General features: G+C 40.8%; 1 protein-coding gene across 2 annotated transcripts in view; it reads right to left on the reverse strand.

Moving 5' to 3' along the window:
* The window catches only part of rxraa (retinoid X receptor, alpha a), a 107,469-nt gene extending 84,363 nt beyond the window's left edge, over positions 1-23,106 (reverse strand). For both annotated transcript variants that reach the window (XM_083929801.1, XM_083929800.1), the window contains exon 1: positions 22,835-23,106. In XM_083929801.1, the coding sequence (XP_083785927.1) occupies positions 22,835-22,862 (28 nt within the window). In that variant the 5' untranslated portion in view covers positions 22,863-23,106. The remainder of the gene's footprint in view (positions 1-22,834) is intronic.
* Between the last annotated feature and the right edge of the window lie 1,172 nt (positions 23,107-24,278).

Here is a 24,278-nt window from a genome sequence, read left to right on the forward strand (position 1 = left end):
GCTGAAAGTGTGGTTGTGGTTGTGGCAAAATGCGCCGCTGACAAAGCTCCGCCCACAGGCTTCCTTCCAATTCAATTTCTGGTGTGAATAACCAATCCTACCACCTCCATGAGTCGCTGGATTGGTTGGTGTAGAATCTTTTTTTTTAATCTTGGCTTTCCCACATGCCAAAACCAAACCCGACTGCTTCCAGACATACCGTACACCTGCAAACATAATGGCTGTAAAGTAGAGTTATGAACAAAGTCTTCTAGGAGTCATTCAATGCTGAATGACAGATGGATGTAGTTTGGCTGTGGCTCAGGTTTAAATTTCCCACAGAGATGTACTGCCTTCTTGTGAAGCATTGTATAAAACATTACACAGTACCGGGGTTAAGCTTAGATGACACAGAAGCAGCAGTTCCTGATAATTTATAACAGCCATTTGTCTCACTTGCTGTGACATGATGAAGCCAAAGGCAGGCCACTGGTGAGCAGCCACAGACAGAGAGGGTGGGTGGGTGGGTAGGGGAGAAACTCAGAGTGTGGTAAATGAGGTTAGAAGGGAAGAAAAGAAGGGGCCGGTTCAAAGACTGCTTGTGCACGTCAGAACCATTCTCCGGGGCAAATAGGGGAACAAGGGCCTCACTGCAGCCCAGCAGCCAGAGCAGCTCCTTGGGCAAACGACTCTAATCAAATTTGTGTGATTGGACTCAGAAAGAGCTGCGAGGCTAAAAGAGGCTCCTTTTACCCGGGAACGGACACAAGGACGCATTTAAAAAATCTACTATCCCTCTGTTGATCTTTACAGTAGCTGTTCACATGACGACCTATCTACCGACGCCAACAGCCCTTTGGCACAGCACACACTGGCCCTTTCTCAGCTGTGCAATATCCCCCTCAGAAAGGGAGAAATAAAACTTTGTTTTATGTGCTTCCTCTAATAGATTGCGGGTAGAAATTCATCAAATATTTTGTAGGATTCACCCTAGATTGCACTGCTTTAATCTAGCGTCAAAACCGGTATTTTTAGCCTTGATTAATGGTTACAATTAGATATGGTTCTGGCCTTAGTTCATGGCCTGGATTCTTCTTGATTGTGGCTGACATTTTGGAGCAATCAAAGATAATTACCAGCAGGAACTGATGTTAAAGTAAAGCCTGGCTTCACAGTATGGAGATGAATATTCTGCAGGGGGAAATCTAATGCATTGCCAGCAGTGCCGAGGTGCTCTGAGGCAGAAAGTGAGGTGTGGTACAGTGGAGCGACCTGTGCCCCACTCACTGCCTGCTTGAGTCCTAGAGGAAGGTCCCAGAGTAAGCTTCCTGTTAGCCTGCTAAATTGACTCCACACGCCCACGCTCCCATCTCAACAGGAGCACAGAGTCTCGCATTAACCTCCTCCTACCGCCTCAGCCTAGTGCATCTTGAATCCCTGTACTGAGGATGTAAATATGTACAAACAACCAAGGACAAAACTGGAGGAAGGACTTGTGCTGCCACCCACGTCTTCTGAACAATTTGTCCCATAACTCTGACCCAGATTCATCAATCAAGGTCATCTCACTCTGCCTGTGTTGATGTAAGGCCTGCTGCAACCACCGCCTCACTCCATGTACAAACACTCAAATAACTACACTGAAAAATGTATGATATATTGCATTTTCAATGTTAAGAAAATTTGCAAAAAGACACGGATTAAAATTATTATACAGCTCAATTTTAAAAGCTTAATTAAAACACAGTCCAATATAAATATCATGGGAAACTGTGTCAGAGCATGTTATGTGAAACATTATATAGAGCGGTATAAAATTCAAAACATCTGGAGCCACAGCGGCCATGTATGGGTGTGCGATAAAATCCGTATTTCACTGTACGGGATCTAGTATGACAATAAAACCACTACAGTTCATAATACACTCGAATAAGAACTACACAAGACAGACCACTTGTAGGATAGTTTTAAAAACAGGGATTAAGTGTACTCTTTGGCTAAAATGCCCCTTTAAATTGGAGGCATTAAATATAAATGGGGGATTTTTAAAGCAGTAATGTTGATTCCAGCCTGTTGACTGTAAAGCTCCATTAGGGAGTAGACTCCAGAAGGGAAACATGTTGAAATAATCCCGTCCAGGATTTCAAATCTACTCTAAATTGGTTGTAAAGTGCACACCTCCGATTCAGCATCACTATATGATTTTGAGCCAAGCTGGACTGTGAAGGATTTGGAGAGGAAAGCAGTGCTTACAGAGCAAAGTCAAGTTTTGGAATGAAGACTGTGGGCCAAAATAATGAATGGAGACAACAGGGCTCTCTCACTGAGTAAACCTTCAAGTATCAACGTTTCAGGTCCCATATTAATGACATGGCTTAAGACTGCTGTGCCTTGAGAAGGAGCTGGATCTCATGATAACTCTTGACTCCTAAAAATAAACATACTTTGACCTGGCACAAGCTCCAAGCAAGTAATTTATGAAGGAAATGATATGTTTTTTTACCATGCATAGTATATACAGTATTTCCCCAATGTGTTAAGCTTTAGCTGAGGCAACATTTTTAAAATATATGTGAGGAAAAAGGAAACGGTTACATAAACTCATATCCATAAACATGTTCCACACAATAACCTAGAAGAGGACACCCATTCTGCTAGTGAAGATTAAGCTAGTTTAAGAAAAGCAAAGGCCTGATGAATCCAAATTGAGTCTTATTGCTCTTTGGCTCTGTGTGCATGTTATACAAAAGTTACGAAATATGGTGAGAAGGAGCCAGAACTCGCTCAGCCTTTAAAGTCAGCAGCAAAATAATTTCTTTAAAACTCTTAAATGGGCCAATCCTATAAAAAAGTTAATGATAGTAGATATTCATTCATTTTCTGAAGTCGTACCTTCCAAAACTTTAAAGGAATGATTCATCCTGAATAATAATAATAATAAATCTTGTATAATCATAATTTTTGGCCCCTAGAATGTCATACAAGGGGAAATCTACATCCTTCTCCATGCTAACGTAGCTGTCCAGTGTCCAGGTGTTCTGAGTGAATATAATACATTGCATATTGCTACTGTAATTTATGATGCGTTTTGTACCACAGCTCAGTATTATGGATTTATAGAAAAGAGGGGAAAAAAGAGCATTTGCACAGTGAAAAAAGAGGAATTTTTCACAAAGCCCTTGCATTGAAAGATTGAACATCTAGGCTGCATCTATAATCGGTGAGATATAATAGCCTGGAAAAGGATATAACCACTTATTGCGACAGAAAATATCTTGTATGGATGCAAATGCAACATGTTTAAAATCACGAACATGTGGAGTGTAAAGTGCTCAATGAGAGAGCGAGCCAGCTGAGGCTGAGGTTTGTTATGGGTCATAGTATTATTCCAAAGCCTGAGTGATCTCTTGTGCTCTTCAGGAATGGACACATGCCACACATTCCAAGAGGCGACCAAATCGTTACACTTGAGACTGTGCCAAGCAGGCTGCCGCTGCTCTTACAGGGACATCCATTTAGCTATTTACCAATGCATCTACCCTCTTCTCAAAACCAAAAGCCATATTTTTCAAAGCACAAAAAATAACCCTGCGTTATTAACTCTTTATAGGCATATGTGACAGCAATATTTGACTGAAGAAACTTTGCCTTGTGATCTTTCTACGAGGTATAATCAAAGCGAAGGTGGCTGCTCCAAGTGGCATCCCGAGTACCAAACACACAGAAGTGAGGAAGTACACACACTATTTAACCCACAGACTGGCTGAATTGGAAAATGTCTCCTTACCTAAGATTTTTAACAGAACAGAACAGTGTGAGGGCAGGCAACGCAACAGCTCGGAGTGCTGTGGTCAGGATGCGCTCTGAAATCTCCGAAATCCGCGAGTATGGGGCCAGGATGCCAGTGGATGTAGCCACAACTCGGGAGGATATGGCAAAGCTAAGCAAAGAGGAAACTGCAGAAGCGAGGGATGGCTAAAAGAAAATACATGACAGGCAACAAGACATGACTGTTGCTCACTCATATGGACACTGTGTATGTTTGTCTGTCTAGAGCTAGACGGCAGCTCTGACTGCTGCCTGCTGTTTAAACATGCTATGTCAAAGGACACAAGAAAAATAGTATGATGAAGATAATGTATTCTGTGGGTAACAGGGGCGGGACTAGATAAGCTTTTGCTTCTCCCGCTTTCACTTTCAGTCATGTGATTTGTAAAACAAGATAATGTGTGATTATGATTTATCTGACATGCCCGAAATAAACAAACAAATAAATAAATAAATAAATAAATACCAAAGTCACACAAAGGCTCACACATCATGGTGAAATGTGCAACACTTAATCGGATAATTTCTTTACTTTCATATCGAACATTTTTGTATTTTACGACCCCAAGTCACAATAACATTTAAGACAAAAACACGGACAGTGGCATGGAACCAGATCATTTGATACTAATTGTGTAGAATCATACGCATAAAATATAATCCAAATTATTGAAATCATCAACAGTATACATCTTTAATTGCCTCACAGTATAATGAGATTGATACTATTGATTATGTTTTGTGTACTGTGTCTTTCCCAACACCAACAAATCAATTAACATACTGAAAAGGATGTGTTGGCCCGGGCACCTGAACAAAGCCGAGAACAAAACACAACAAAGAGCTACTTAAATGAAGAATTTCAATATGCTATTTCCATGGGCTTGAGCTACTCTCTCCCAAAGCTAGAAACTATAGAAGTAAATGCCTTTACAAACCGGGTAACGAAGATGCAAAATGCTCACCTGTGAATATGCATACAGGTGACGTGTTCGGCGTGCCAGATCTGCTCAACAGTTATGCAGTCTAGGGCCTTTATAAGGTAAGAACAGAAGGGGTGGATCGGGTGTGCACTGCCTCTGTCAAGGCTGTAAGGAGTAAAGTTTACTGTGTCGAATGGGGCTACGGAACGTCTGTGTTTTTTTATAATCCTGCCTGTAGTTTGTGTTGCAAAATTTCCGAAAATCAACCCTGTTCTGGAAAAAGAAGCATTGCATTATCACCCCATAATATTCACGTTCTGTGTTAAAGTACTCATGACAAAAAACAAACATTCCAAAAATATATTGACGTGCAAATTCATCGCACCAAACCCCCAGCCCCAGCCCCCCCGTTTGTAAAAGCCTTTATTCTCAAACTTGGGATGTCATCATGTATAAAGTCGGGTGCTGCTCCATAGACGATGAATGGGAGGCTTTGTTCTTCTTTTTTAGACCCAAAATGTACCCATACATCCAGAACATTCCCCTGGGTTCTCTTTCAGTGTCCTCTTGTAACATTTTTCTCAATTCAGTGTCTATGGAGCGGTTTCCCACTTTTCACTTGATGACTGTAAACTGTAAATTCTAGTACTCTAGTTTTTGGATTCAGAGAGAGTTGTTCATGTTTACTACTAATTTTGGCAAGTCTAAAATCTGTCCTACTTGATATTTATCAGCTGATATTTCAGTTCTGCAGAAATGATTTGGCACAACTGTCTTGATGACGAGATGACTCCTGACTCTAAGTGAGTGCCACTTCCTTCATATGACAGATGTCTTTTTTTATTGGTTTGTATTCATTACATTATCAAGGACGGAGTTATTGACCACATGGTTACAGATATTAACACACCAGGAGGAAAAAGACAAACCCTTGGATCAGTCATGAAAAAGGAAACAGAAACACTGACAGTAGCCAGCATGGGGTCGAACAAAAAGGAGAAGAATGGAAAGGGAAAGGAGGAAGAGAAGTCAGAGTGAAAGAGGGATGGACGAAGAAGAGGAAAGCAAAGCAATGCTTGGAGACTGAGGGAGAAAGAGAGAGCGGGAAAGAGAATAAAAGAAAAAGAGAGGCAGAAGGAGACAAAAAAAAACTAGGTCAGGTCACATGACTGGGATTGACTGCAGGCAGGATTAAATATCCTACAGCATGTGGTCATTTACACAACAAATGTGCTTTTCATTTTATAAATTATTTCTCTTCCACGGGGGGATGAGACTCGGCATAGCGAGTGTGATGCTACGCTGCGTTCTGGTTGGAAGGGAGGCTTTTCAGTGAGCACAAAAACACAGCATTAAAGACTGGAGCGAGCCGTTCCCTCTGAGATGGGAAAACAAAGCCAGAGCCTGAGATAGCATGAAAATGATCATAACAGGAGGGAACACGGTTCCAGAATGAGATAGCTCCATTGTGACAGGCTAATAGCTGTATTATACACTATCCATTATCCTCAGTAAAAGCAAAGGACGGGGACACGTAAAAAACAAAGATGTCACATGTTACAACTTATTACAAAGTGACAGCAAAAGTGCGCCATAATGTCTGGACAGTAGGGCAGTGGTCTGTTTCACTTTTGATGTCATTGGGCAATAAATAACTTGACTGCACATTACAGTTTATCAAGGAGCACATGCAGAGAGGTAGGCTTGCGGTAGTATTCAGTGTTGCAGGCGTTAAACGGTACATAAATGGATTACATTATCGTATATAAAAACACCTGCCTTGGTTATTTAAAACATGCTGGAACAGATGTGGTATAGCCACAGCTGAGACTCAAATAAAATTAATGAATTCTGAATAGTAAAACATAACAGTATTTCAGAATAAATTAAGTATCAATACTTTGTTTTAATGTAGGTTGACGGATGCAAAATGCAACTGGTACCCCATCAACCCTTTTAACTGCCACCCACCCTGTTCCATCCAGAGAGAAAACCATAGCTGCCAATCAAGCAGAAGACTGTAGGCTAAACTGGTCGTAGGCCTAGTCAATCCACTGAAGCCAAGCATGAGGAATACCAATCAGCCATTCACATCTGTGGTCAGCTAAGGCCAGGGGAATGTGTGTGTGTGTGTGTGTGTGTGTGTGTGTGTGTGTGTGTGTGTGTGTGTGTGTGTGTGTGTGTGTGTGTGTGTGTGTGTGTGTGTGTGTGTGTGTGTGTGTGTGTGTGTGTGTGTGTGTGTGTGTGTGTGTGTGTGTGTGTGTGTGTGTGTGTGTGTGTGTGTGTGAAAGCGCTGGGCACTGGACTGAAATCTGTCGCTATCTACTGGTAATTTCAATAAGTGAACCCTAACTGGAGATTCCCCAACGGATATGAGCCAATCGATGTGATGTAATGCCACTAAAGGCCCAGACCAATCTCTCCAATCAGTTTGACCCCCAGGGCTGTGAGGGTCAGGCGGGCCAGCACAGTGTATTTAGATCAGTGCGTTTTAGAGCTCAGATTAACCAGGCAGCAGCTGCAACGGAGATCAGACGACCTTGTATGACATAAATATCCCTCATGTTACAGTATGTGTTTACTGTACATGAATGGACCAATGAGAACCTTATGGTGTCTACGTGATAACTGCATGTGATTACGATGTATTATATGTTTTATAAAAGTCTCATAGGTTTTGAAAAGGCCCAATTATAAAAAGGTATAATGCTTCAATGTTACAAAAAATCTTATTTCAAAACATTTAATAGTGTTGACGCACATTATCCTTTGCTGCCAGCAATTTGTTTCACTAGTTGTGATGATATTTTTTTTCTCTTTAGAATAAGAAAACATTCTTTGTTCATTCTCTTACCCTTTTGTTGCTACATTCAGGGTTGAAGGTTGAATGATTTCCTTTATTATATCCCTAACATGACTAGAGTATTTGAGCTGGCGGATTTTGAAGGGAATTTTGTCAGTGAACAGGCATTGCTTATGTTTCCACAGGTCTGCTTCGTGCTGTGTGTGCAGTCTCTCAGTTTGACTTGGTATTTATTGGAGGCATTTATGAGGTAAAATAGGATTTTTTTTGGGTTAACCTTATGAGATTTATTTGAGCCCTCGGGTGCATAAATACAAATAACTACAGCAATAAGAATCTGGTTTATTTTGATACTGTAGCGAGCTCCAGGTCGAGAGGTGAGGCACCTTTTGAGGGCTTGCAGCGTACTCCTGCTGAAATGTCATCCATGACATCACTGAAGCGTCTACCTGCAGACGCCCCTAGATGCGCTGAGCCAGTGAAGCATGAGACTGCTCCAAAAATACTATATCTGCCTTCCAGGGCAAAAACTCTCAAATAACAATTACTGACCAAGAGAGACAGACCGTCAGATCGGCTTAGAGATGAGCAATAGTGCATCCTCTCAAAAAAGTATGGTCCAAAACAGCAAAGTTAATTTGGATCAATGGACAGGCAAGAGGACGAGCCAGAGCAAGGTCATTCTGCAGGACCGCACGGAGATGTCTGCATACAGGATAACCTAAAAGGCACAGGGAGAATGCTTCCCAGTGTAGCACGGCGTAGAGGTCGAGTGTATTACACGGCCCTCAGGCTCTCAAATTCACATTTTAAAAAGGAAGCAAGACCCACACTGTCATAATCGGATTTTAGTCCACAGCCTTGCTTGCGGTAAGCTTCTTTCTAAGATTGTGCATAATAACAGAATTGGTATCAAATTAAGCCAGTTTACCACACGTCCCTTTTTGTGTTGGTATATGTAAAGCTGGTTAGTTCATAGAAAGAACATTTAACAACAATTTTAATTTAAAGATTTGTAATTAAGCAAGAAATTATCAAAATATTTCCTGGTTCCAGCTTCTCAAATTTAAGAATTCCCCAATGCTTTTTGGTTTTCTATCACGTAAATGAATATCTTTGGGTTTTGCACTGTTGGTTAACAAATTAATAAAAAAAGAAATATCAACAGTATAATTGATAATGAAAATAATCAGATTGATAGTAGCCCTCAGTGTTTCCCCTGCCTTTATATTAGGGGGGCACTGCGCACCCCCAACAGCACCCCCCGCCCCCCCTGAACGTCCAGTAAATTTTATGTAATTGTATTTTCTGAATAGCGTCAGATCCCAACAGAAGTCAGTTAAGGATCCCTTTCCTATAGAACAGCTCTATACCTTGTCCTTTTAGTAAACAAACTAAACAGCCTTATGTTATTCATCTTTTTTGCACAACCGCATGTTAATTCTGTCTCTACATGGTTGCGTGTTTACAATTCTCATAAAACTCAGACAGCATTGGAGATTCACTCTTTCAAAGATTGTTTGTTAAATTGTTTGGAAAGAGGCTCCGTACCTAACGGTAAAAACAAGCTGAAACTTATCAGAGATCCTGTATTATTTTGTTTGAGAAGATTATTCACTCCTACAAAAAAAAAAACTAAAACAGAATGAAACAAACTGAAATTATTTCTTTATTTTGTTGTGCTTGAAGCCATAAAGTAATTTTTGATTTAACTTTGGACTGTTTCTGTCAGAGAACATTATTTGGACCTTTTGGACAATTATTTAGAAGACATTTTCTGATGGCGAGTGTAGCTCATTGTGCAGTACACTGATTTAAACTGATTTTGCATGGTGGCTCTAATTATTACTTGTATAATTGTGATCCTTCTGTCTGTGCTTTTGTAACACCTTTTAACACATTCATTTATCCATGTGGGGATTGACCTTTCAATATGAACCTTACCATTAAATTGTCTGATAAAACACTGACTGGCACACTAAGAAAAGAACATTCAGGCCATCTGCTACAGTGCATTGGATGCACATAAAAACCATGATTCCTTTAATTTTTTTGTCATTGCCGCCCCCCCTCTAACATCACACACACGCAAACACACACACACAATCATCAACATCAGCATTCCTAGAAAGGAGTCCAACTTGTCAGTTCAGCCATGCGGAAAGATGTAGGCCATTTGCAGAGCAACATGGGAAAATCAGCTCTGTGTCCTCTTAGAAAGGGAGATGATTGACCAACAGCATAATTGCCGCCCCACGAAGATAACCAGAGAATGAAGAAACTAGACTGGAAACTTTGGAATGGTTGGCATTTTTGCTTAAAAAATAATGTCCAATTGATAGAAAAAGAATTGTATGTTATTGATTCAATTCCAGCTGCATTATATTCTGTGGATTCTTTTCTTCATCCTCGCTTGGTTCTCTTGTTCACTCATCTATCACTCATCTATCCCCTTCTACGCAAGTATAGACTTTCTTCCCCTCCTCCTCCCATCTCCCTAAACCCATCCTCCTTTCTTTCTCTAGCTCCCCTCACTTTCTCCCTCTGATCACTGCCCTACTCCTGGCTGTGTGTACTGTAGCTCTCAGGGGGGCCTGGCATCAGTAAGCCCATCAGAGGGAGACCGGGACGACTCTCTTTTGATCAGCACAGTCGCCAAATTAGCATGTACCTCTGCGCTCTTCTGCTCTCTCCTCTTCTCTGAGTAAACTACCTGCCTGTCAGCGGTGCCGACCCACGAGGAGCCTCGCCCAGGTAAGACAGAAGGCGCTCAGAGCTCGCCTGAATCTTAATCGCTAATGAACGCAGGCTTGCTCCGACACTGATGAGAGGAGAAAGAACCATGCTTGTGATCTCACTGCAGAGACGGCAAAAGCCTTGCCGTACATCTGTAATGTACTGAAAGGGGCACGCAAGTGAACGCAGCGCCGTGCACTCTGTGAAACCTGAGTGATACAAATCGACTGAAGGTGTGGATTCAATACTTTCTTATCTCTTGGGACTTTATACCTCAAAGGGAAGGCTCATGAGCACACTCTGTGTATGCTTTTCAGTGACAACAAACTAATACATGAAAAAGACACAAAGGCAGCCTGTTTGTGTTTTTATCATTTTATACAGAGGCTCTTTCATGCTATACCAGAAACGTCTGTGTCAGTTAGTTCTGTTGAAAACAAAACAAAGAGGTTATTTTTCATGCTATGATTTAAAGTTTACTATCTGAAGAAAGTAGAGGAATTCTTCTTTTCTTTTTTTTGCAGTTTTTATGAGGAGCTGTGTTTGGCCAAGGACTGGTCTAGGTCTGGGTCCACAGCCGGGTGCCCTCTCACACCCCCCTTCTCATCTGTGCCACTTAATTAGCCTGGCCCTACACAAAAGGGAGTTGGTCACATGGGCCTAATTTGGCCCGCTATAAAGTCTGCAAGGGCTCAACATGCATTACTACAGGAGTATTTACGTGCCTGCCACACCAGCGTAAGAGACTTTGAAGATGCAGAAAAAAGGATGGAGAAGAAGAAGTGAAAAGAAGGAAAAAAAATAACTGAAATGAAAGGAGGGGACCCTTAAATTCCAGGGAATTTTTCCAGATGTTGCACAAATATTCTGCTGAGGCAATCCAGATGTGCTCACTCTGTTCAATCCCTCCTTCTGCCCGCTGTTCCAAAGACTTCTCTTTCTTCCCTTTCTTTTCTTTCACTCTCTTTCTAAAACCCCTCCACATCCTACCCTCCTCCTTGAAGCAGCCCAAGTCAGTGTTCCCTGATAGTGCCTTTTAAGTGAGGGCTTTAATAGCCCCCAGGGCACCTTAGCATCAACTAGGATCCTGTAATAAACATCCACTCTCATTCTCTACACCACATATGTGTGTATTTGAGAGAGAGAGAGAGAGTGTGTATGTGTTTGTGTGTAAAGGAGATTAGGTGCCTTGTTTTATCGCTCTTTGGATCAATTAACAATTAACTCTGTTGCTAACAATAGCTGCACTGATGCCATGAGGAAAAAAAAGCCATGCACACACTGAAGCAAGGCCTAAACGAAAACAACATGCTTCCTGCTTCCTTTTTGCAAGCCTCCACAATGATCCGTTTTTGCCTTCCCCCTTTCCATCACTTTTCAGCTCTGTGCCCTTCCTTCTCCTCACCTCTCCCACAGAGCATGACCCAGCCACAACCCCTGACCCTCCCTCTCCCAGACAGTGCACTGATTCTCAGCTGCTCAACTCTACACTGCTCTAGATACACCACTTCATGAATCAGTGTGCCAGGGACTCACCGCCACCACCAACAACGCCACTAGTACAGAACATGCATGATGTAGTATCAGCTAATTGTGCACATGGCACATAAAAGCATACATGTACCAGCTTGTTCAGGCTGACACAAATGCATACACAAGCATACCACATACCTCTTTTGACACTTGAATACATGCCAATGTGCTTACTAATGCTGAAACAATAAGTGGATAAGGATTATTAATCCAAAATTAGTTTTATTCAAATAATTGTCAAAGTCATTTATCAAGTAAGAATGCCAAACATACTATGGTTCAAGCTCATCAAATGTGATCATTTAAAAACTCTTTCAATATTTATAATATTTATTGTACCCTGAATATCACAGACAAAGGGTGAATACAGGTATATTCAGACGGACAGAATGAGAAAAATAACATAGTTTGAACATTAAAGCCTATAAACATGGTCTAGTAGAAACCCCAAATACAAGCATGAACTTGAAAATGGGAATAATATGGGACCGTCAATCTTATCTGGCATTTAATAGACTAAATGATAAATCAATTCGATACAAAACAAACAAAACACACATTCAATAAAGAACATTACCAGCCGAAGTCTATACCTACAGACGCACACATACACATACACGCACACACACAAATACATAAATCTACACAGCTGCACACAGTCCTGCCAATAACGGCCCTTTTCTGCCAACAACTCAATGCTCAGATCTGTCCTGTTTAATCTGCAGCCTTCTCTTGTTTCCCATTCTGAGCTGAAACAGAAGAAAGCATCTTAAATGTGACACTTGAACTTGTCAGAGGCGTTTGTGCAGGCAACTGTCAGCACTTTGGTATGCAGAACGCTGATGACAAAGACATGGCCAGCACCTCCGCGCCTGCCTGTCTCTGTCTGTCTAAAAGACCTGGTTGCTTAACTTTCTTCTCGGAAATAGCCCATAAATCAGAATCAGAATCAGAATCAGAATACTTTATTGATCCCCGGGGGGAAATTCTTTTGTTCGAATGCTCCGTGCACAGTAGAAACAAGCCATAGAGATGAATAAGTAGAAATAAAATAAAGTAAGGATTCAAATAAAATACAATTAAGATAAATCTAAAGTAGCTAATAAATAGCCAATAAAATACAGTACAAATAAATAATAAACAATCAAGTAAACAATCTGAGGTGAGTGTGAAAATACAATAAAGATTTATATAGAATGTATGGTTTAATCTGCACCTGATTTGTGCTTCTTTAATTCTATATAACGTTAGAGAGTCAAGGAGAAATGATGCCGTCATAGAACAGTAATACAAAGCCATGCACGTAATACTTTTATATGACTTCGAGAACATTTCTCTTGGTGGTACAATGTGAGCGTTTTCTCAGTCTATTAATCAGGTTTACAAATTCTATAGCCAATATGAAAGAGCATTCAAGCAAGTCCCAGTTTAATGTGACTTTCTGCATTCATTCAGTCTTCTTACTTTCAGTGACTAAGTAGCGGTGCTCAGTTAAAAAAATAAGAAAGTTAGCCTGCATTTTGGTCTCACCATGGTTAAGATGGGTTTATATTGGATACATTTATGATGTGTTTCTTATATTTTGTGGCCTCGTTGTTTTGTATTACATGGCTCTACTGTGTGATTTTACAGCACACCCTGTCTGCAAAGAAAATTTCCCATATGGGGCAATAAAATGTTGAACTCAAATAGATTAAATGTTATGGGCAGAGGAAGGGAGAGTACAGCCGTCTAAGTACAGTCACTCACTTAAAAGTGGCAAGAGGAGAAATTGTAATTTTTGTTTTAGATGCTTACAGTGCTCTGTCGGTAAGGACAGTATGTTCATCCAACAATATCAAGAGTAAGAGGTTTCCAGTTGCCGGTGTTGTTTTTCCAGATTGAAAGCCCCTCCCCCCTACATTTTTAACACCCTTCCTGCTGCCGAGAACATTCCTAAAACCAGACGGCCTCAGCAAGGTGTCTAACCATAGGTGACAAAGCCCTCAAGACTTCTGTGCAGAGTCTCTGCACACATTTGCTTGTGTGTGCACATGCATACAGGTGTGTTGAGGCGAGGGGCCACGGTCTGGGCGGAAGTATGAACATGCTAGGCCTGCAGGCGTCAACAAAGAGTTAATCACTCTTTCTCTACTGCAGGCAGAAGGAAACCCCACAGAGGAACCCTGTTATCTCATATATGATCGTTTTTCTCTGGTCTCTATCATGCATGGTAATTTGTGAACATAATGTAAAAGTTACAACTCGTGTGTAACTATGCCGTGTACTCACTTACTGTATGTGTCGGCCTGTGTCAATACTTCAGTATATACTATCATGCCCCAGTATCCTCCATCTAAGTAATAAAAGTAACAGTAATCTCGACTGTAAGGTAGCTCCTGTAATGGAACGTAACTGCAGCCTTGGCCTCTAATTTTACTAATTTTACAAAGTTAGACCCGATCCCAAAGGATGCAACAGTCGACGATTACTTTTTAATGCACTGTGTCTTGACATGTTCTTATAGTATCTAGATATACTCTAGCTGATATCTGTTTGAACAGCTTCAATTGTCCTTAATCCCCGCTAGGCTGACTATGAGGGAAAAGATAAAAAAGGAAGAACTTTAACTTGCAAGATAAGAGAATAAAATTACTTTTACTTTGTCACATTTATGCTGCAATCAGATATTCAGAGATACTAAACAACAGGACAGAGGATAATACAAATGTGGTTGTGCATGAGATGGGGCTTGAAACCTGTACAAATAAACACCGAACACAACGGTCACTATGGAAACAGCAACAGGATGAAAGGTGGCTACTCGAGATTATTCTTATCAGTGGTGTAATAGTTCTCTGTAGTCGTGTTTGCTAGAAATGCCTGGTGAATTTGTTAATGGGAACATTCACTTTTTTGACTCATCACTTCCAGAGACATTTTTATATCCAATATTGCATTTCTCAGGTGAACAGAAACACTAACTCTTACACAACTGACATGTTAACATATTTGTATTTAAAAAGGAGGTGTTGCAGTGACATGTCGAGGTGAGGAGCAGTACTCACAACTTTTCTAGTGCTTTAAGTGGTCCAAGTGGTGAACACTAAGATTCTTATACCCTTTTCCCACCAAAATTAGGGAATACGGTATATGCAGGTTATTTAAAAAGTGGCTGAAATCAGCTATCCACCTGGATGTTGTGTTTCTATCACTGCTAACCAGAGCTGGAGCAGATGAATACCTGTGACTACTACAGAGGATTGTAACCTTCCCCAGAAAAGGCAAAAGCCAGATGTTAGTGGGTTTGTGGCCAGTGGGAAAGGGGCTTTAGAAGTGATACCCTAATAATTCTGCCTTAAATTAAAGATGATATCCTAATAAAAGCTATTTACAAAGTATCTTAGCCAGCGCTTCTAAAAGGTGAAGAAGTGGGGGAAGGACTTTCATGGAGCTTAGTTTCTTAAGCAGGGGAGAAAACAGCTGCAGGCAGTTGATGAGGGGGGAAAGTTTGACAAACCATTAATATAAGTGGCTACAGAATCGATAGTATTTGTCGCTGAACGAGCTCTCATCAGAGCTGTGATTGCATTTATTATTCAATGAATCAACACTATTGTGTAATTTGAACTATTTTACAGCCTGAGACTTTTTTATTGCCTCATATACACACTTCGCTTTGCACCAGCATGTAAAGATAATGGATGAAATAGATAAAATAAAGGTCCATCTGGAAAATATGAGATTGTTATTGGCTAATAGGTACGTTTTTAAACATTAGCTGGTTGCCTGAAAATGTGTGTGAAAAAATAACCTAGTATAAGCTAAATTTTATGGCTGATCCCCAATAACTAATTTTTCTGGACATAAAAGCTTTTCTACATGTTCAAAGAAGTGTATCTCTTTCCCTCTGAAGAAGACATAACTACATTTCAACACCTGAGTTGGGATTTTTCTCAGACTTAGCAGTAGGAGGTGGGCTCACTGGGCTCAGTTCTCATTTCCATGCCAGTGCAAACCTCCACCTGACTGGGGAAGGAAATAGGGATATCCTGAGCCCGTGTTAAATGTATCTCGGCAAACTCGTTTTTTTATTTTTTTAAATCTTCGTTCTATACATATAAAAACATTCCAGGATGATTTTAACATTCAGTGTGATGACAATGAAGGACCTTGAATTAAACATAGCATTAGTAGAAACGGTCTTTATCTTGCTTTCTCCAAACTGCCTTCTTAATAAACACTATTGTGTGTTCCTCGAACATAGTATTGTACTGTATAGGAGTATTAAAAATGGTAGCAAGCATTTCATCTTGATAAATATTGATAATAAAGCTACTTGATCACAGAGAACATATGCATTTGTTGGCAGGAAGATGCATGTACATAACCTTCACCCTACTGCTTACACCAGAAGACCCACCCACTCACACACAGTCACACAGGACATAACCGAGGTGTTTTGCATGCTGTGGATTTCCGTTGCCCCGTGCCCAGTGCTGCTTGATGTGTGGAAGACCCCCCCCCCCCCCCCCCCAGGCATCTGGCAAGGTGACAGACAAACGTAGCGGTGGCGATAGCGGTGGTAGAACGAGGGAGGAAGGCATGGGGCACACTGGGACGCCTCTTCCCATTCACTATGGCCTCTAAAAGAAGCTGTAACGGAGCAGCAAGAGACAGTCTTAATTACCTTGCTCTGTTTCTGCTGGGGCTGCTAGTGTTTACATACATACACACAGACACACGTGCGGGGTTTTCAGCATGTGTGTGGAAAAGACAGGGAGGGTACCTACACCTGAATGTACAGATTTAATAAAAACAACCTCACAGCTGGAGTCCGTAATCCAATTCTTATTCTATCTCTGAAGAGTGCAGAAACTTCAAACACATTATTCCAGCTTTTGATCATGTTACATACTGATGATATCGCAACCAGTGTAACAGATACATATTATTACCGCATGTAAATCGATGATCCACTGTAGTTTAATTTCACTTCTCTAACCTACAATTTGAATGCAGAAAATAGAAGTCTATTCAATTGCAATATTCTACACGACTAAGTGAAATAAATCTACTTTATTTTTTTTACAGCCGAGGTTCTCATTGGGGCCAATTATAATTAGCATGGAAAAAAATGTGAGCATAAGGAAATATAATGACATGAAGGAGCATAACATATCCAGGATTCCATCAATTCGTCATCCCTCTCCAGCGAATACCCATCAAAGCCTATGTGCTCATATTTAATTACAAAACACATCATAAACGCCAAACAGCCGAGATATTTTCATGCATTACCACGATCACAGAAGAAGAGACGACAGTTGTTTTTATTATTGAAAACATGCCAACTAGAGGATTGTGGAGGAGAGAGAGGAGTTAGCCTCTCACAGCTACTGTTCTTTTCTTTCTTGGCAGGGTTTTCATTTCACAACTACAACGCGCTGTGTTCTTTCTTACTCATATAGTTTCTTTCCATCTCACTGTCGCTATTCTTGTCCCAACACATGGAAGCGAGTTCTAGCTAGAGTAGGGATAACCGACCTTCCTCTCAATGCGAATTATGAGTTTGATCTGGTCAAATCCCTACGGAGACTATGTTTCCACTTCAAAAGAATGGCTGTACGCATCCTGAATACCGCCTGCCTATGAAAAGCCATGCAGACGCTGGGAGAACATGCGATAGACCCTGAGACTAATGTTGCTCACAGTCACAACCACGCTTCTGCATATCTAAAGTGTGATAACTGCTGAAAAGATTGATTCATTATCATTTCATCAAACATTCCCTGGTTCTAGCTTTTACAAATGTGAGGATTTGCTGCTTCTCTGGGTTCATGGTTTTCTGCATTCACTGTTTTATAGACTACACGTTTTCACACCTGTGCTTTTAATCCAGTTAAATCAGACTGGTTCTTTTTCTCCCTTGGTGCAATTTATTCGGGCACATGTGAACACAGTTATCACATTCAGGTGCAGACCAAGACAAACATACTAAGACCCTTTGGAGGAGGTGGACCTAGTCCAGTCCCAAACTAACCCCAGAGCGGTGATGAGATCATGATCCGACATCGTTCCGACCCAATTACCAAGAGTTCTCCGCAAGTTAAAGCTAAATGGCTCCTGTAGCCAAGTGTGATTTTTATCCTGGGATGTGGCAGAGCATGCAGACTGTAGCAGCTTTGTCCCTACCCTATCCATGATGGAAACCCGATCTGTTTTTGAACTACCCACTGACCAATGGGCTATCCTGACCCAAACCTTTCATTGTCAATGTCTTACCTCAACCATGAATGCACATGCATTGGATGCAACGGGTCGGGTTTCCAGTACAGATTGGGCAGCCACAAACTTGTGTATTAGCAGGAGCAGTTAGACAGAGAATTACATAGCAATGTGTCTCTCACAGAAATATGCACTAGTCCAGAATACAGGACCTTCTTCCTGAATGTACTTTCTTGCTCCCGCCCTATACACATCAGAGTGAGGCATTTTAATTCACTTGAATTTTTCTCTGTGTGAAAAGAAACACATCAACTGATTTGTACCAGAGGAAACAAATTATAGGTGTGAAAAGGCCTTCAGATTAATCCTTAGTTTCAGCATGTTGATCACCACAAATCACAAATCATTGAATCTAGACACAGAGGGAATGAGATGATAGAAAAAACAAAAAAGAACACAAAAAGCTAGAAGGGTAGAAAGAACGAGAAAGAACAAACAACATGCTACTGTAAACGCTTTTAACAACAGATTGAACGCCAAAGGCAAATTCCTGAAATGATCGAGTACATGAGGAGCAAAGGTCAAGGTTTGAGCTGCAAAGTTCAGTGTGGCTGTTATCAATAAAGACCTCCTGCAAGCGAGCAGCTCCTTTCACAAATTATTAACGAGGCTTTAAATCATTCTATGATTTGTGCATCCAAAAGCATTCCAGTAGTTTCTGATCCATACTATGTTTAGAACAGAAACAATCGAGGGCTGCAGAGAGAGTATGATAGGCTCAAATATGATCTGTTTTATCTAAAGTCAATGTTTAATACTTTAAAACGATCAGCAGAGATATTCCATAAAAGAAAAAAGAAAACACTGATATATGCTTTATCACAGTTTGCTGTAATTAGAAAAAAAACCACACACTCCCGCTGTGTTCATAATTGGAGTGTAAATCTTTTTATTTCTTACAGTTGAGTTTGGATGTTGGCAGGGGTGAGGGTGGGAAAGTGGAGGGTGGGCACATAGAAGGCAAGCAAATTCTCTTTGATTTGCTTGGGTAAAAGGCCTCGTGGGGGAGATCCAGAGAGGGAAAAAAAGAGAAAGGAGAGGGAGAGAGAGCTGTCGCTTTAAGCCATTAAGTCTCGCTATAAAACTCCTCCAATAAAAATGACAGCTGCAGACCCTTTTCTCAAAAGGGGAGCAAAAGCATCACATCAGGAACACAAAACTGGACGGCCGTAAAAGACAAACTTGGCCAAATGCTTTTGGCAGTGTAATTCCACCAGCCCACTCCTACCAGACACACACACACATAACAACCCCCCCGGCGTACACATACCCTCTCCCTGTATTACCTTTGTTCCTGAGTTACTTCCAGAAAAGGAATGTCACACACACACACGCACACACACACACACACCATCATCATCATCATCATCATCATCATCATGAATCTCACGTTCTCATCAAAGACCATGAACTTAATTGATTTTGAGGGGGGGGGGGGGGGGTAATGCTGGGGGTATCTCATATTTCAACAAACAGAAAGCCCCAAAGAGTTTAGTTCCACCTGATTCAGGAAAAACAACACACACCTCTTTAGCAGATGGTGGTAAAAACACACTATTGGAGTGAGAAGACACTTTTTAATAGTGTTTAATAAATTGTCATCTATCAAAAGCAGTGACTATAAAAACAGCAGATTTAGTGTGTAAATGTCAAGAAAAATTGCTTTTGATTTATTTAAAAAGTTCATTTTGGAACACTTTTTTTATTAATCACTTATGACAAATGATGGATGTACATCTTAGAGCTGCAATGATTAATCAATTAATTGTCAAATATTAAATTAATCACCAACTTATTTGACAATCCATTAATCGGTTTGAGTATTTTCTTTTTATCATTTTAAGTTAAAATTCTGTCTCTTAAATGTAAAATAAATTCTGTTTTCTACTCTGTTGTGGACAAAACAAGACATTTGAGGACATCATATTGGGCTTTGGGAAACATTCATTGACACTTTCCCCATTTCCTGACATTTAGACTAATCTACTAATCGATTCAGTGAGAAAACAATTGACGTTTTAATCGACAATGAAAGTAATCATTAGTTGCAGCCCTGGTACATCTCACACAGTTGTCTCCGTGCAACTGTAGTCAAGTCGATTTTATTTAAGCAGCCCAAATTTGTCTCTGAGGGTTTTACAATCTGAACAACATACAGTAGTGTACAACATTCTCTATCCTCTGTACCCTGATCAATAACGCCAGGGATGTGCAACATTTAGCTGGCTCATTGAGTGACAGAAGCTCAGTCCATAGGTGACTCGGCTGGGAACCGTAGAGTCACCTGTGCGGACAATGAATGGAGTTTAGCAAGACACCGAACCCCCAGCCGCTCGGGCGTGCATGTATATAGATCCTTTGTTTTTTCTTGTGTGTGTATTTTGGGCCTGTGTGTGTAACCTGAATAATATAATAACAGAGTGAAAAGTTAAATTTCCCCTTGCGGGATTAATAAAGGAATTCTTCTTCTTCTTCTTCTTCATATTTGCCACAAAAGAATCCAACAATTAGTAAATGAACACCCACAGATCTGACTGACTTACAGGGAAAAGTCACCTCTCACTCAAACACTCTCCTTTCCTTTAAGCCACACTGTTTATTTCTCTGACAGACTGTCATGATCAGTCTCACATTTCTCTGACAAAAGGACACATTCTCCTTTCAATGTCATCCCTTCAGTCTTCATAGCTTAATGTCAGATATGGAGGGGGCCGCACAGCACATCCCCCTACAGTACTGAGCATACAGTGCCAAAAGGGGGGTGTCGTCATCACAGCCAACAACCGATCTATAATTGTAAAATGAACTTGCTGTCATTTCAAACAGTTGCGTGTCAGAATTTCTAATGCAGCGTGACAGATAATTACACTGAGTAAGCGGCTAATCGATACGTTCAAGGACTTCGCAGATAGCGGCGTCCTTGAAGTGGCCAATTACCAATCAGCACTCAAGTGGACCTTTGATGGGGCAAGTTTAAATATAAATGGTGATCTAAGGGCCCACAGATTAGGACTATAGGCAATGAAAAAGCTGCTGATACAGCAAGTGGTGCGGCTGGGAGGAAAAGAGGAGATTCAACACTTGTGGAAAAGTGTTCCTTGAGCCTTACACCAACCACAGAGGTTTTAAGATAAGACGTGGACATGCTGTCAAGTGTCTGCATGAGCTACTCAGGTGTACATTTAGGCAGACTGAAACTTGAATCACTTTCAGCGCGGACACACAATACGGTGCACCTGTAATAACAGTGTGTCAGTGTGTGTAACGCTGGAGGTTTAGAGTATTTCTGGGAAGCCACATAAAGGCTGTTGTGGGCAACAGTGTCAGCGAGCAGGTCCTGTAACAGAAGAAAGCTGCCCCGGCGTCTCAGAAGTCCCCGTGAATCTCCTTGGTGCATCCAGGCAGCTGATGAAACGTGTCGAGGTGTAACATGACGCCCTCATGAAAGAGCAGCAGACACAATAACGGAGCTATAGCCTACGCTCTGAGCTCTATCTCTGCTACAGGGGACAAGGGTCTGCTCTGTTCACTTTGACAAACTCACAGTAGCAGCTCAGCATTAATAATTTACAGTGTGGTGCGCAACAGTGTGCTTAAAGTGGAAATTAAAAGAAGTCTTGAACAAAAATAAGACTTGACCTACGATTAATTACATACAGAATTGCCCGTTTTTCCTTTAAGTCTTTACTTTCTGGGGAAATGCAGCATGAAAAATGAATGTGAAAGTTGCCACATAAAGTGCCAAATTTAGTACATTTGACATGAAGTGTCCTCAATAACCCCTTTGTGTAGATTACATGATCATTTTCATCCACACAAAATAGGCATCAGTTCAGCTTTCAGAAATGACAACAATGTAGGCTACAGTGCAGAGATCCTGGTGCACTAATCCCACACCTGTGTGTCACCTGTTTGTTACTACACTATTCTTTACCTGAGTTCTAAGACCTCAAGAAACTTTGAACATCATTAAGCAACTTTACTTTTTAAAAAACTTTTTTTTAGCACAGAGCTAAGTTAAAATCATTGTGTATGCTCCCCTTCCTACGTTACATATTCAAAGTCAAACGGAAACAAAGATAAACCAAGTCACGTGAAAGACAACATCAAGCAAAAAAAAAGGAAAAAGGCATACATGCAGATGTTTCAATTTGAATCAGTTCACAGACGACTATATGAAAACGCAAACAACTTGCACACAGCACATGCGCTAACTTAATACAGACAACACATGTTTAAAAAAAGTGAAAAAGGAACTGCTCGTGCAAGTTCAAATTCTTCTATTTCGTTTAAAATTCAGTCCAACTCGTTAACGTGCACAATAAACGCTAAAGTACGACGCTTCTCAGTTTACGCTTTTCCGCGTGGGCCTGAAATAAATTAAAATAAAGTTTTCAGCATAGCAGAAACATTTAACTGCAGCGCACGCGAGGTATGTGCACAGCTTATCCCAAGCGCGAGATGTCACTCCGTATCAGAGCAAGCATGTCATCAGCTCAAACAGCAACAATACGCAACATAGGTCATACTTTTCATATTTTACTACAAAAAGAGCAGACAACATCCACTAAAGGTCGTCAACGGCTCAAAAAACAGTTTGATACATTTGGCAAGTCGCTTGCACGCGCTGTCAAAAAACAAAAAAGGGGGCAAAACAGCCGCAGCCGAGGACACGCTTTTAACACTAAAGTGCCGATGAAAGTCCTATGAAAAACTCTTTCATGTAAAGCAGAACAAAGCGTAGTCATTAGACAAACAAACTTACCCAATGACAGGAACGGTTTGGTTTCCATGTCTGTGTGGTAGGTTAGCTCATGCCAGCTGACACGACCGCGTTTCGGAGTTTTTCACAGGCGGCTGCTCGAGCAGACCAGGGCACTGCTGCTGCTGCTGCTGCTGCTGCTGCCGCCGCCGCCGCGGTCCTCTTCGGGCACACTCGACACGAAGCGGTAAAAAGTGACAAGTCGATGTGTGGTAGTCTCAGAAGAGAACCTAATGTTTCTTCCTCTGTTTGGTCACTCAGCTGCTGCGCTCGCGCTCCTCTCCTCTCCCTCTCGCGCTCGGTGTGTACAACAACTCCAACTACTGGATCTGCACTGCCAAAGGGACCTGTGCAGGGGGTACTCCCACCAACGTAGGCCGAGCTGCAGCGACACGGCGGATACAGACGGGAGCCTTATCGTGAACTTTGAAATTAACAACGCAAAAAAAGAAAGACAAACAGCGCGTTTTCATCGCAGATATTAAAAGCCCATTGATTACACTTTTTTTCCTCGAGGAGGTAGAGGTTTTCCAGCTGAGTTTCCCTTCAGTTGAGTAGCAGCTACCTTTTCTCGCAACTGCTTATCTCATGTTATTTTAACCTGGTCACATCTGTTGAACCAGGGCTGTTGGCTCAGTAGATAGATGTTTCAACTGCACCGCTGAAGCAATTAGCCTACTCTCACTTAGAAGCTGCTACAACATTTTAAAAAAATATATACAATAAATACAATCTCCTGAAAACTGGAGAATGAATTGGAGATAGCACTTTTATTTATTTATAAAGATCTAAGATATATATATATATATATATATATATATATATATATATATATATATATATATATATATATATATATATATATTTAAATCCAGATGTAGTAGGCTAAAACTGGTCAATTAAAAAGCAATGTGAATGTGTCTAAGTTCGGTCTGCAAGTAAAACACAGTACAATGTTCTTTTCTGATGAAACAGACAATATTTATATATATGTATATTTATATATATGAAAAAAAATTACCAACTCGTTACCAAATTCAAAATACACTTGCTATCATAACCCATTCCTAACAATGAGATATTGTGTTTATAGCCTATTGCATAAAACAAAACAAAAAAAAAGTCAATCCAAACCAAGAAAGTTGTGCAAGCTAAAATGTTACACAGTTACAATGTATTTCCCTCCTCACTCTACATCTGCTAATGCTTACTAAATGCATGCTGTGATCTGCCAACATGCCACCAAAAAAAAAAAAAAAATCTATTAATTTATTGCAGATGCATAAAAGCTTGGGGCAGATTCACATAAAACGGCTTTACAGCACGTTCAATTTGCATAACTTGCTGCACTCGAGCGATGCCAGATCCAGATCTCTGTCATTGTTCCTGCTCCTATATCTGTTCTGGACATGACAATTTATGCCTAATTCAAGCCACATCCATCTTG

The sequence above is a fragment of the Echiichthys vipera genome (genome assembly GCF_963691815.1).
Source record: "Echiichthys vipera genome assembly, chromosome: 16".
Taxonomy (NCBI): Eukaryota; Metazoa; Chordata; class Actinopteri; order Perciformes; family Trachinidae; genus Echiichthys; species Echiichthys vipera.